Source organism: Protomyctophum parallelum (assembly GCF_964188405.1).
Source record: "Protomyctophum parallelum genome assembly, chromosome: 7".
NCBI classification, from domain to species: domain Eukaryota; kingdom Metazoa; phylum Chordata; class Actinopteri; order Myctophiformes; family Myctophidae; genus Protomyctophum; species Protomyctophum parallelum.
Genome location: NC_139705.1, coordinates 39824123 through 39836542, shown reverse-complemented (window position 1 = coordinate 39836542; position 12420 = coordinate 39824123). Strand labels below are relative to the sequence as shown.

At 41.6% G+C, this 12420-nt stretch overlaps 1 protein-coding gene across 1 annotated transcript; it reads left to right on the top strand.

Annotated features, from left to right (window-relative positions):
* Nucleotides 1-40: 40 nt before the first annotated feature.
* On the top strand, nt 41-12259 carry LOC310862089 (uncharacterized protein). The gene is made up of 10 exons (XM_083769826.1): nt 41-321; nt 4106-4246; nt 4601-4687; nt 4879-4975; nt 6292-6333; nt 7756-7924; nt 8087-8262; nt 8767-9575; nt 10128-10239; nt 12153-12259. The coding sequence occupies exons 1-10, from the start codon at nt 211-213 to the stop codon at nt 12200-12202; spliced, it is 1794 nt and encodes a 597-aa protein (XP_083625952.1). The 5' UTR covers nt 41-210; the 3' UTR covers nt 12203-12259.
* The last annotated feature ends 161 nt before the right edge of the window (nt 12260-12420 follow it).

Here is a 12420-nt window from a genome sequence, read left to right as displayed (position 1 = left end):
TTCAGCCCCTGAGAGAAAAGAAGAGAAGAAAAGTAGGGTGTTGAATAATGCGGTTGTGTCCATTTCCTGCTTCCTGCCGCTGTGTGCAACACAGGCTGAGTCCTGAAGACAAACAACACCCAGAAGAGAGGACAGATGCTCTGGCTGTCTGCTCCCAGAGCCCTCTTTCAAGACTACCGCTGAGCTGAGGGACAACGTTTTAAGAGAACTATGAACCGGCGAGCCAAAGCTAAGGGTGAAAGCGTCACCAGCGTCACCAGCGCCCTGCTGAGCTCACAGGAGAACGACACGGTGCTGGACCTTCTCGGCAGAAGGTGTGCTGTAAGTTCTGGAGAGTGGGAGGAGAGGATGTAACATGAGCTATACTGTACTGCAGGATGCTGTATACTGATCCGTCCTTGATGTTGTCTGCAGACTAATACGTATCTAAATCAGTGGTTCTCAAACGTTTTAATCTCTGAGTTTCAGACCTCTAACAGTCCATTTGGAACCTCCTCAAGGAACCAAAAGGGTCCATGGACTACCTTTGAGAACCACTGGTCTAATTTGTGAAAATGACATCCAGGCGGTATACCAATTACTTTTCTGATTAGTCAATTAATCAAGCAGTGTGTTTTTACGAGTTTGTCATATTCGAAATATCAATTAATAGACACAAAACTATTCTATTCATTTCTTTTTTCCATTACAAATCAAATTGTTTAACAACTCACCATTTTAAAACCTTTACAGGTAGGTTATAACTTGTATGTAGAGTATACACTATATAGTATTTGAATATTTTCACCTGCCTGCCTCAAATCTTTGCTCTTCTGGTTGGTGGTGAAACTAATCTCTACAATTCCCATGAGTAGGCCGAAAGGTGAGAGTGAGCTTTCCTTCTGTACTACATATTGTAGTTTTTATCCTCAATTACATGCACACTCCTGTTGCAGTGAAATACTGGGTTTTATTATTAATATTAGTAGTAGTAGTAGTAGTATGCTTTGGACATGACATAGTACTGCAATACCTTTGCTGCATATAAAAGTATATCTGTTTATTCTTGGGTGGCTGGGTGCTAATATTAGGTCATCAAAATAGCAGGCAGGCAGCTCTGGCAGGAAACAGTGGTTAAACAATTCTTCCTCTAGTGAGAATTAGCCTGTCGTTGAGCACACACATTTCAGCAGCACTTGCCTTCCTGTTTACTGCCTTGACATTTTGAGTTTAAGGCAAACACATACCTTAGTTTATATTAGTTTATATTAGTGTAGTTTAGTTTATTAGCACACGTGTACATAAAAAAAACAAAGGTAAAATCAAAGGGATAAAATACGTTTGTATGAAAATAAATAAATCAAAATCAAAGGCCAAAAAAACACAGAAGGGCTTATCGAGTGGCCTTCCTAAAAGCTGCCAAGTGATCTTAAACTAATTATAATTAAAACATAAAATATATACCTTAATTCTGTTGTGGAAAACCTGGCAAATCATTATGCATGTTTTAACACCCTATAGTGAAGAATGTGCTTAGGGCACTGGTTTGGGTTGTGAATTGTCACTTAAATCCTTAAAACATAATGATAGTGCTGTAAATACTACCGTAGATACTATAGAGATTGAGATTGAGATTATTCTCTAGCTGGAGGAATGACTGACTGTATTAAGTTTCAAGATCTTTCTAAAGGCAGCAGTTTCTCAGTAAAAGCTAATGTGTTAAGATATACATGGGTGATCTTATTTAGCTTCTCCATTGCTTCTGTTCTTGTATCTCTGGTTGTTTCACTATGCATTTACGGTAAATGAAGATGTGATGTCATGTTGGGACATCACACTGCCGTTATGCCGGATTAGGTGAAAATCTCATGCAAGATGTCATATCCTTTGTAACAACCCCAAACAGTTTTGTAGGGGCTCTAGCACCCCCAATGCATGCTTTTGAAGAGTCATATGGCAGCCACGTCTATGGTATTTTTTATATTTGTTTAGAGAGCTTATGACGTAAATAGTTTGTGGAGCAAGTCTATGGACTGTTTATTTAGACTTCACTTTAGAGCACTTGTCTTATGATGTAAATTGTTTTCCAGCCAAGTCTATGGACTTTAATGTTTGTAGTAAATGACGACATAAGTATCAATCATATGGTCGATAAATACAGTGGGGGCCCCTGACTTCAATTATTGACTCGGGTCAATTATTACTTCAATGATAATTCTTATCATGACACACTCACAAATTGACTTGCGTGATGATACACCCCCATTTTAAATGACTCTGGTGACCCTGATACAAATCGTTAGTAATGCTTTCTTTTATTTATTTGATTAAACTACATTAAACTAAATGCCAGTATTGTACATGATAAATATTCATAATGCGGTAATTCAAATATTGTTATTACACATATTTTTGAGGGCTCCATGTCCAGCTTTCAGGGTTTGTGTAAACACAAACATTGTTTTTCTACCGCCACCTACGACTAGTTTTGAGTGTTTGTGTAAAGAATATCACACCCGTGTCAAGTGTAGGGGCGTACATCATCATGACGTAAAATAGACACTAGGGGCTTTATTTTCGTTTGATCTTTCTAAATACACTGTTTTGGGATTTAGCAGTGGGGAAGGGGTGTTCCCCCACTAAAGTTGGTATTTTGGTTACCTGTCTAAATCTCTAAAACACCTCTGTTACCCGTTATATTATGCATAGGTGTGGTTTGGGCGTTACAATAATTAAATCAATCACCGTGCCACATAGGCTATGCCATTGCCTTTAAGAGATCCCTTATCCCTTAGCCCGTTATGCCCAGTGCTATATTGCTTTATAGCCTTACGGTCTATAGCCCATGGAAGAGTGTTGCGTTGCTGCCTTGAAGTCTCATTTGTGCTGCACCCCCCCCCCCCCCCCGCACAGAGACAAGAACAATCGTCTTTTCAGAAAGTTCGGTAAATCGGAGGCCATTTGCTGCACTGGTGATGAACTAAACCAAATGGAATCGCACACACCGCACAATGCCTGGCACAAATAACTTCTTTGACTATACAATTATATAAACACAATGGACACAAGGAAGTGGCAGGTTGATTATAGGAAAATTACAAAGAGATGCAATAGGAGAATAAGGAGAGATGACGCAGCCTGCACTACGCGGACATCTCCATGCAGGTGCGCAGTGCGCGCCGCTCTTTACCAAACTAATTTGGCATACAGTTTACGGGTGCTTTTAAAATCCACTATGCGCCTTCCCAAATGTGTGTGACCAAAATAGCAATTTAGGGGAAGCGTGCCAGCATACCCATGACCACACCTCTAGGCGCAAATACCGGTGTCTGCAAAAAAGATAGCGGGTGATGCTGGACCAAAATACCATTAAGGGGCAGAGTAAGCTCCTATACTCCTATACTTCGGGCGCCAGGTGCATTGCAAGCTGCGTCGCGGGAAACGTCGCAGGCAACATTTTTGAATAGTTAAAATAGCCAATCTACAAGCTCACAACGTGTCGAAGTAGATCGGCTAGAATTATCCAAAAATGATTGTCAAAATAGTAATAAAAAACAAAAAGCTAAAGTAGTTTAGGGATACTTTTGCTTGAAACAATGACAAAAGTGAGGACGCAACTTGTGATTGGCCAGAATTTTTTGTATTATACAATATATACTTACAAGTGAAATTAATTATGGCTGGAAAATGGTCTGCAACATAGCAAACAATATCCGATCTACAAGCTCACAACGTGTCGATGTAGATCGGCTAGTTGAACTATTAAAAAAAAAATCTAAATAGTAAAAAATGGCTAATATGTTTAGGGATAAGGGTGGCGCAAGATAGGGCCCAGGGTGAGAAGTTCAGTTTCGCGAGAGAGACTCGCTGCTTCTTTGCTTGTAAAGAAGCCAGCTTAGGTGGTTCGGGCATCTAATAAGGACGATGATAATTGTTCCCCTCACTTCACATGGGTGTGATTCTTTTTCTTCTAAACATGAAAAATGCATAGACTTGGCTTCCACATTACGTCATTTCTAGCGCCCCGCAATATCCTGAATAAAGTTCAGGAGAAATTATTACAGTCTGGTCCTAAAATGCTGATATCCTCACAAGTGTGTGTGTGTGTGTGTGTGTGTGTGTGTAGTCTCTAGCCACATCAGTGGTGCAGCTGTACATGGCGTTGCCTCACAGTCCGTCCTGTTGGAGTCTCCAACACACCGCAGTGGCATGTTTCGTCAAGGACAACCATCAGCGCTCCTACTTCATACGAATGTTTGACGTGAAGGTATTAAGCACACCACGACTGTCCCTCAACTCTGACCATGAAAGAAAACTCTGCTGTTAGTTACACCCAATGCCAATCTTATAGAGAACAACGACAGAGGGATGGACGGACAGATGGGCAGACAGAAGGACTGACTGACTGACTGACTGACTGACTGACCTTTATTGATCCCACAGGGGAAATTCAGTTGTCATGGCTCAGCAATGAAATTGCAGGTAAAGAAAAAGGTATACAGCTAGAAGTCAACAAAACTATTTATATTATTAATTATTATTATTATAGTAAATAATAAAGTAAGCCGGTAGTAAGGATGGCATACAGATGGTTGTTGTTGAAATCCTCTTTTTTCCCCAGGCAGGAAAACAGCTATGGGAACAGGAACTCTATAACGAAATCACCTATGACTGTCCCCACACATACTTTCACACATTTGCAGCAGACGTAAGCAAACACCCTCTCTTTACAGTGTTTTGTTAACAAAAACCTTATGGCCTGGTTATGTCATTCTGTCCTGCATATTGATGGCATCTACTGTAGCATGCAGAATCTCTATGCAGCAAATAGTATTCCATCTATTGTGTTTATCATAAAATGAGTATGTGTATGATATTGTTGACTCTAACACCATGCAGGACTGTCAAGTGGGCCTTAACTTTGCAGATCCGCAAGAAGGTCAACATTTTCAAAATGTTGTAGAAGAGAAGATAAACCTTAGAGTTAATCGCCACGGTCAGTATATCCTTTACTTTACATCAGCATCTTTAAGGTTTATGTCTACCATATCATTACTTTGGCCAGCATGTTTTCTTTCCTCTGATATTCACACCACACTACTGATCAATAAGCCCAAATATCGCAATTCCAGTTCCTTTAACAAGTTACTTTATAAAGACATGCATGTTAGATTACTTCTGATTTGTTCCATGGTGGATCTCATTTTGTTTTTGATAATTGAGACTTTAGAAAAAAGACATGTTGGTCACCATCAATGTTAGAGAGGGTTTGGGGTTACATGTAAGTGCCATGCATGCTCCTTCGTATGCCTAAACCTTTTTCTTAGGGAGGTGATAGCTATACATTGACATAATTCAGAACTTCTGATGTTTTTTATTTTGTTTGTTTTTTAACACTACTGCACCCCCAGATGTCCTGACTGTCTGACCTAGTTCTGACGGGTTTGTGCAGCCCATTCAAAACTGAACTTTTTCCAGACGTCAGAAGGAGCATACATTGACCTTTAGGGTTTGGGTTAGGGATGTTGGGACATAGGGCTGAGGGGAACAACACATACAGTACAGTACGTCCCTGCTTGATTCATCATGGAGGAACTTTGTAAATGAAGAGGAACAAACCAGTGAAAAGATTTTCTGTAGGCTACAAGTTAGGATTGTTACAAAATATAGTCATAATAATAAAGAAGATAACTAATATACAGAATAAACAATACCAAGATGAGTAGACAAAATCGTAAGTGGAACATAAATTCAATTGGTATCCCAAACTGAAAATGTATTTTCTGTTCACTAAAGAGCTGAAGAGACTGGGGGGAACCCCTGTTTCTGAACAAACACTCTTTGACATACTATCACGGCTATCATACATTTGTATCTAAATGTATTTATAGTAGGCGCAAAAGTACTCATTATGCAGAATGTCTCATTTCACACATTTTCACATCTCACAATGCATTGCGATATATCGTCTATTTTCAAAACATGGGTAATGTATTATTAAGTAGCCTTGCCGAGCCATGTATAATAATAAAGAAATAACTACAAAGGAACTAGTAACTAAAGTTATTGGAGTAAAAGTACCTAGACCTCTGAGATGTTGCCTCTGAGATGTTAGAGAGTTGGAGAGTAGAAGTAAAAGTAGGCTACTGTAAATTGTAAATACTCCCATGAAAGTAAAAAAAATAAAAAATAAATTCAAGACTTGAGTAACTCTACTTAGTTACTTCACCACTGGCAACTGTATTTAAAAGTGGAAATAATTTCGATGCATGCTAGTAATAATCCAACCAACCTTGTCCTTCCATTCAATAGCAGTCGCAGAGAGGAAGCAGCGACACCTGCCGTCAACTAAAGGTAAGACACAAATATAGATGAATTTATCTGACGTTAACTAAGCATCTAGAAAAGTACAGAACAGAACACGCATGTGAGATGATATATAATCTGATGTACCGTATTTCAATAAAAGCACCATAACATTTGGAGTTCGTCAAATGTTGGTGGCGTGTGGTTCGCACGAATCTCACCGTGTTCATCCCAATTTATCTTCCCTTTTCTGTGGCCGTTCGAGGCATATTTCGGCTAATCTAATCTACGCTATTTTGTTATAATATGCATATAAAACACGCACACAAATTGTTTACCACAAAAGGTTGTCGGCCTATATTCCTAAAACTGCAAAGCAACATGATGTACGTATTTTAAAAGCCCTGATGTTGAACACATAGGCTACAGGTGTATTCACTTACTTTGCTGATTAGCCTACGGTAGTCTGATTGTGTTGGAAAGCCTGGTGTGGCGACTGGCGAGGTTAGTCTGATTGCAAGCTGTGTGGAAATGTCAATTTTATGATGTCACAAAATTTGGGCCTGGGTTTTATTAAACCACAAAATATCACTTGCACTACACGTAAAATAAATGTAGCCTATCAGAAAATGTAGGGAAAGGTTCTGTATTCAGCACAGCAATTCCTCTCTCTGATTCCCATCATAAGGATGTCACAGTGTATCACCATCTGTTTCCATCTGTTCTCTGCATCTTCCACGGTCACTCCAACATGTCCTTTCAGCTCTCCACAATCCACCTCTTTCTGTATCTTCAGCATCCATCTCCCTTCATCCCTCCTCTGCACATGTCCAAACCATCTCAATCTCTTGCTTTGGCTAGTAACTAGACGATCTATTGACACGCTGTGAGCTTGTAGATTGGCTATTTGAACTATTTTAAAATGTTTATCAAAATATGAAATAAAGGCAAAGAAGTTTAGGCATATGGGCGATAAGGGGTAAGGCTAAAAACTAAAAATGCATGGGTTATTGGGTTCCCATCATAGACTGTAAAAAATAGGTTCCCATCTTCCTGCTTATCTTCTATTCTGCCACATCAAGCTCCGCCTCTTGTTTGTTGTCAGAAGTTTTCTCCATCTTTTCCACCCTGCTTGCACTCTCTTCCTCACCTCTCTTCCGCAATCCGCACATACAAAGGTAATATTATGGTTAATGATAAACAAGCAACCTCAACTCAGATTTCTTTACTTAAATTGACATAACTGTAACTGACTGTAATTTAAAGTAATTTAAACCATGTGTTCAAAATGTTGAGTAAAATTGGACCAAAAATGGTTATAGTACCAAACGTAAGTATAGTGATTATTATGCATAATGTTCCATTTCACAATTATATTATCGTACTGTAAATTAGTAGTGCTAGTTCAGCACTTGTGTTGCAGCTGGTAAAGGTGGGCTGATTTAAATGTCATTTATTTGCTGCTGATAGCTTCTTCCGTCACCATGTTGGAGATCCAGAGCCCACAGACAGAAACCTCATTCCACCCTTCTGTACCTTCGCGTATGAGCAAAAAAGAAAAGAAGAAAGACAAGAAGAAAAGCAAGAAAAAGGGTTCCAAGCTGTCAAAAGCAGACATCTCAGGACCCAGTGGGTTTCAGTACGTTTAAGTTCATTAATCATTATATTCTTATTCCATTTGTATTGTATTTGTATTTCTCACCACTCTCATCTCTCTCTCTCTTTCTCTCTCTCTCTCTCTCTCTCTCTCTCTCTCTCTCTCTCTCTCTCTCTCTCTCTCTCTCTCTCTCTCTGTTGTCAGACATGTGTCTCACTTCGGTTGGGACCCCAACAACCCGGACCCTGATCTGATGAAGGTGCTGTCAAGCGCCGGGATCGACGAAGCGATGATGAATGATGAGGAGACCTCCAAGAAGGTCATAGAGATCATCAATGAGTATGGAGGCATAGACGCCCTGAAACAAGAAGCCGGCAGAGGTCAGACTTCAGCATCACCATGTAGATTGCAATTAGTGCAATTATAGTACACTATAGAGTGTCGCAGTCCCGCCCCCTTTCATGACGACGAGCGGCCCGGAAGAGAATTTCCCATTCATTATTCCCATAGACGTTTTAAAAAGTATGTATTTAAAGACCTGTAAGCCTCAGTTTACACTACAGCCATTAGGCTTACTCGGATGGTGACAAATCAAGACAATAAACACAATTATTTGGGCCGAACAAATAATTAGAATGAAGAAAAACAACAAAAAAAGAATGAACTGTAAATTCTCTTCCGGACTGCGACGCTCTATAACTTACAGGATAGGCAAAAGAATGAAGAATGCACTGATTATACCAATAGGCCAATGAAGGAAAACAGTCACACACCTCTCATCTACGGAAGAGGACATAAAAATGACGGATTGTACAAGCATGCACTACTCAGCACACCTCGTGAGCTAATAATATCTCCTAACTTGTTTCTGTTTGTCTTGTTAGAAGCCACGCCCCGGGGTCCACCCCCCAGACATGGGCCCCTCCCTCCACTACCTGGCCAAGCGCCATCGCCATCCTCTGCCTCCTCCATAGCACGTGGCTCCCTGCCACCTCCTCTCCCGGGTGGCCATCCCCATCGTCGCCAGACCTCCCTGCCTCCTCCCCCCTCTGCTGCGTCGTCTCGGGGTGGGTTCCCGCCCCCACCTCCACCGCACTCTATGCCCCCGCCGCCAGACGACCGGTTCCTGCCGCCGCCACCCCCCGGCCCTTCCCACACCACTCCTCGACCCCCGCCTCCCTCTGCTCCCCATCATCACTCCATGGCCGCCGCACCGCTTCCTCCTCTTCCATCAGGGCCCAGCAGAGGTGGACCTTCTCCTCCTTGGTCGACGTCCAGTAGAGGACCTCCTGCTGCATCCACGGCCAGTAGAGGCGGACCTCCCCCTCCTCCTGCATCCACGCCCAGTAGAGGCGGACCTCCCCCTCCTCCTCCTGCATCCACACCCAGTAGAGGCGGACCTCCCCCTCCTCCTCCTGCATCCACGCCCAGTAGAGGCGGACCTCCCCCTCCTCCTCCTGCATCCACACCCAGTAGAGGCGGACCTCCCCCTCCCCCTCTTGCGTTCGCACCCGGACCTGTGCCGCCGCCACCCCCACCACCACCCCCTCCGCCGACGATTGACGATTTCCCTGCGCCTCCTCCTCCTCCTCCTAAGCCTGCAGGTGGGGGTGGAGGTGGAGATGGAGGAGAAGGTGGAGGAGGGAGAGGAGGCCTGCTGGATCAGATCCGCCTGGGGAGGAAGCTCCGAAACGTAAACACACCTCTTGTTTTCTTTTTTCCCCCTCACAGTCTATATATTACTGTATGTCACATTGCAATGGGCTATATGCACACAGAATAACTCTTTCTACTTCCAGGCTGCTTCCCTACTTCCTTCACAGGTGTTACCGATGATACTAATTAAGGCTTTGTTCCATTTAGTGTGCAATGGTTCTCAAACATTTAAATTTCACGGACCCCCATAACTCTGAGATTGTACAAATGGAACTATTTGTACCATTTTGTACAAATGGAGTAAAATGGCATTTGGTTCCATTTGTACACTCAGATTTACACACCTGTACGGGGCCATTTGGAACCCACTCAAGGACACTTTGAGTGGGTCAGTGTAGAGTGTTTCCAGTGAGCCAACACACACAATAGCAGCACCCTCACACTGTTTGACCAGAATGGAGAAGAGCCTTCATTAGTATCATCGGTAACACAAGGAAGGAAGTAGGAAAGGGGGCCAAGGGCCCAAATTCATGTGTGCATAGAGCCCATTGTGCCAACATTGTTGTGTGTGTCCTGACCTCTCCTCTAGGTGTCAGAGTGTCCTGAACCACCTCCAGCAGCTAACGCAGAGGGAGGGGCGGGCATCGTTGGAGCTCTGATGATGGTTATGCAGAAGAGAAGTAAAGCCATCCACTCCTCTGGTAACTATTAGCCAAATCACAGTTGAACATATTTCATTCAAATACATGCAAATAGGCCTGGGCCGGCCTAGCGGTCCGGGCACCTAGGCTGGTAAGTCTGGCATCGCATCGCGGGTTCGGGTCCTGATTCCGATGGTTACCATCAATGCTGATCGTCTACTCAACATAAGTACAACAAAACAAAACAAAACAAAACATAACATACATAATCCCTTACTGGCTGTACATTGCTTTTTTCCTCAGGTCCCAGGCTTTTTCTAGATAGTTTGCCAATTTAAAAATATATTTTTCAAATAAACGGTTGATAAGTTGTGCATCATTTATATCCATCATATCATCATAGTTTATATTATTAAACAGCTCTTCTCTGACCCTCTCATAAAAGGGACAATACAAAACAAAATTATACTCATTCTCATTGAGATCACACATTTGACAGATTCAATCTTCTTCATCCAACCCAACATAGAAACGAGTTTCAATGTAAAGTGCCAATACCTCCTCTAATCTGAGCACAAAGTGATCTCTTTTTCTTTGGTAAATTAAATACATCACAGTTTTCCGTGCCATAGTCATATGTAATTTTGGTTTACTCCAGATCTCTTCTATCCAGGTTTGTTTGATCTTATCAAGAAGCGTCTCCCTTAGCCCCACAACATTAACCTGCTCCAATCCGAGGAAAACATCTTGAACTCCACATTCCCGGAACATATCACGCATGACCTCTCTATCCATGGTCCATTCTGTTGTTTGTCCCAATTAAATTATTTCTCTGTTAGTCCACCGGACCTCACAAGGTTCCCATCCCATATCTCCTGAGACGGCTGCCATTGGTGCATATTTATGTACACCCAGGAAGTATCGGAGGGCTCGGTTATGTACAGCTACACTCTCCCAGACTGTTAGTAGTAGTGAGTCCAGCACCATAATCTAGAACTGGGCAAACGCATGCCTGATAAAGTGTTGTATAGGTGCGGAAACCAACATCTCTAAGCACCTTGATTTTACCAATGACTCCACCTCGGGCTCTGCCTGCAGACTCAGAGAGGACTGTGGAACCATGGACAAGACTCATATGCTCATCAACATAGAAACCCAGATATCTATACGATTTTACATAGTTCATCTTTTTCTCCCCAAAGAAAAACTGATATTTACTAATGTGAGTTAGAGAGCTTCTGAAATGTATCACATTTGTTTTCTTTTCATTAATAGACATCCTCAAAAAAAGAATTATCTTTTTCCTTCTATGGTCAGCTCAGTATTAAGATCATCATTAAAAGGCTTGAATTCCATTGCCACATTTGATTGATTGATTGAAAACTTTATTGAAAATGAATTCAAAAGGATACAGACACAAGAAAGCCATTAGGCTTGTTTCCGTTGTGGTTCTGTTTAATATATATATATACCGGTATGTGTATATATATATATATATACATTAATTAAGTAAAAGGTAGGAGGTAGGAAATAAATTAAATAGTCAGTAGTAATGGAAATATTCAAATAAAGTAATGTTGTTTCTTTAGTACAGTACTTGAGAAAATATACTTAATTACTTTCCACCACAGGGTGTGGAATGGATTGTAGTAAAAAAGGACCCAGCTGCAGCACACATGTGTACACACACACACACACACACACACACACACACACACACACACACACACACACACACACACACACACACACACACACACACACACACGGCACACAGCAGATGTGTTGTGAGGACAAAGAACAGGTACAGTAGGCGAGTACAAAGAACCACAGAATAACAATCAACAAACAAACAATTAACACAGGCTAACGAGAGAACACTGAATACACACAAGCTGATGAGACAGCTGGCCCCAGTAAAGAGCAGACCTCCAGCGGTTGTGACATAAACATGTTCTCTTGTTCTTTTTCAGATGATGAAGAGGAGGATGATGATGAATTTGATGAGGAATGGGACGACTGATGTAAATTAAAAATTTCCTTTTCATGTTCTTTATTCATCAAACTTCACAGAACACTGGGATTCTGGGATTGTTTATTTGTTAACTGCTAATTTAAAACACTGAATTGCTGTTGGATTTGTCAATTAAAGCTTCATTCATTACAGACTGGATTGTGACTGGTTTGTGGTTGAAGCCCAGAGGGCTAAACCTGTAGTTTTTTGCTGATTTGTTAATGTTT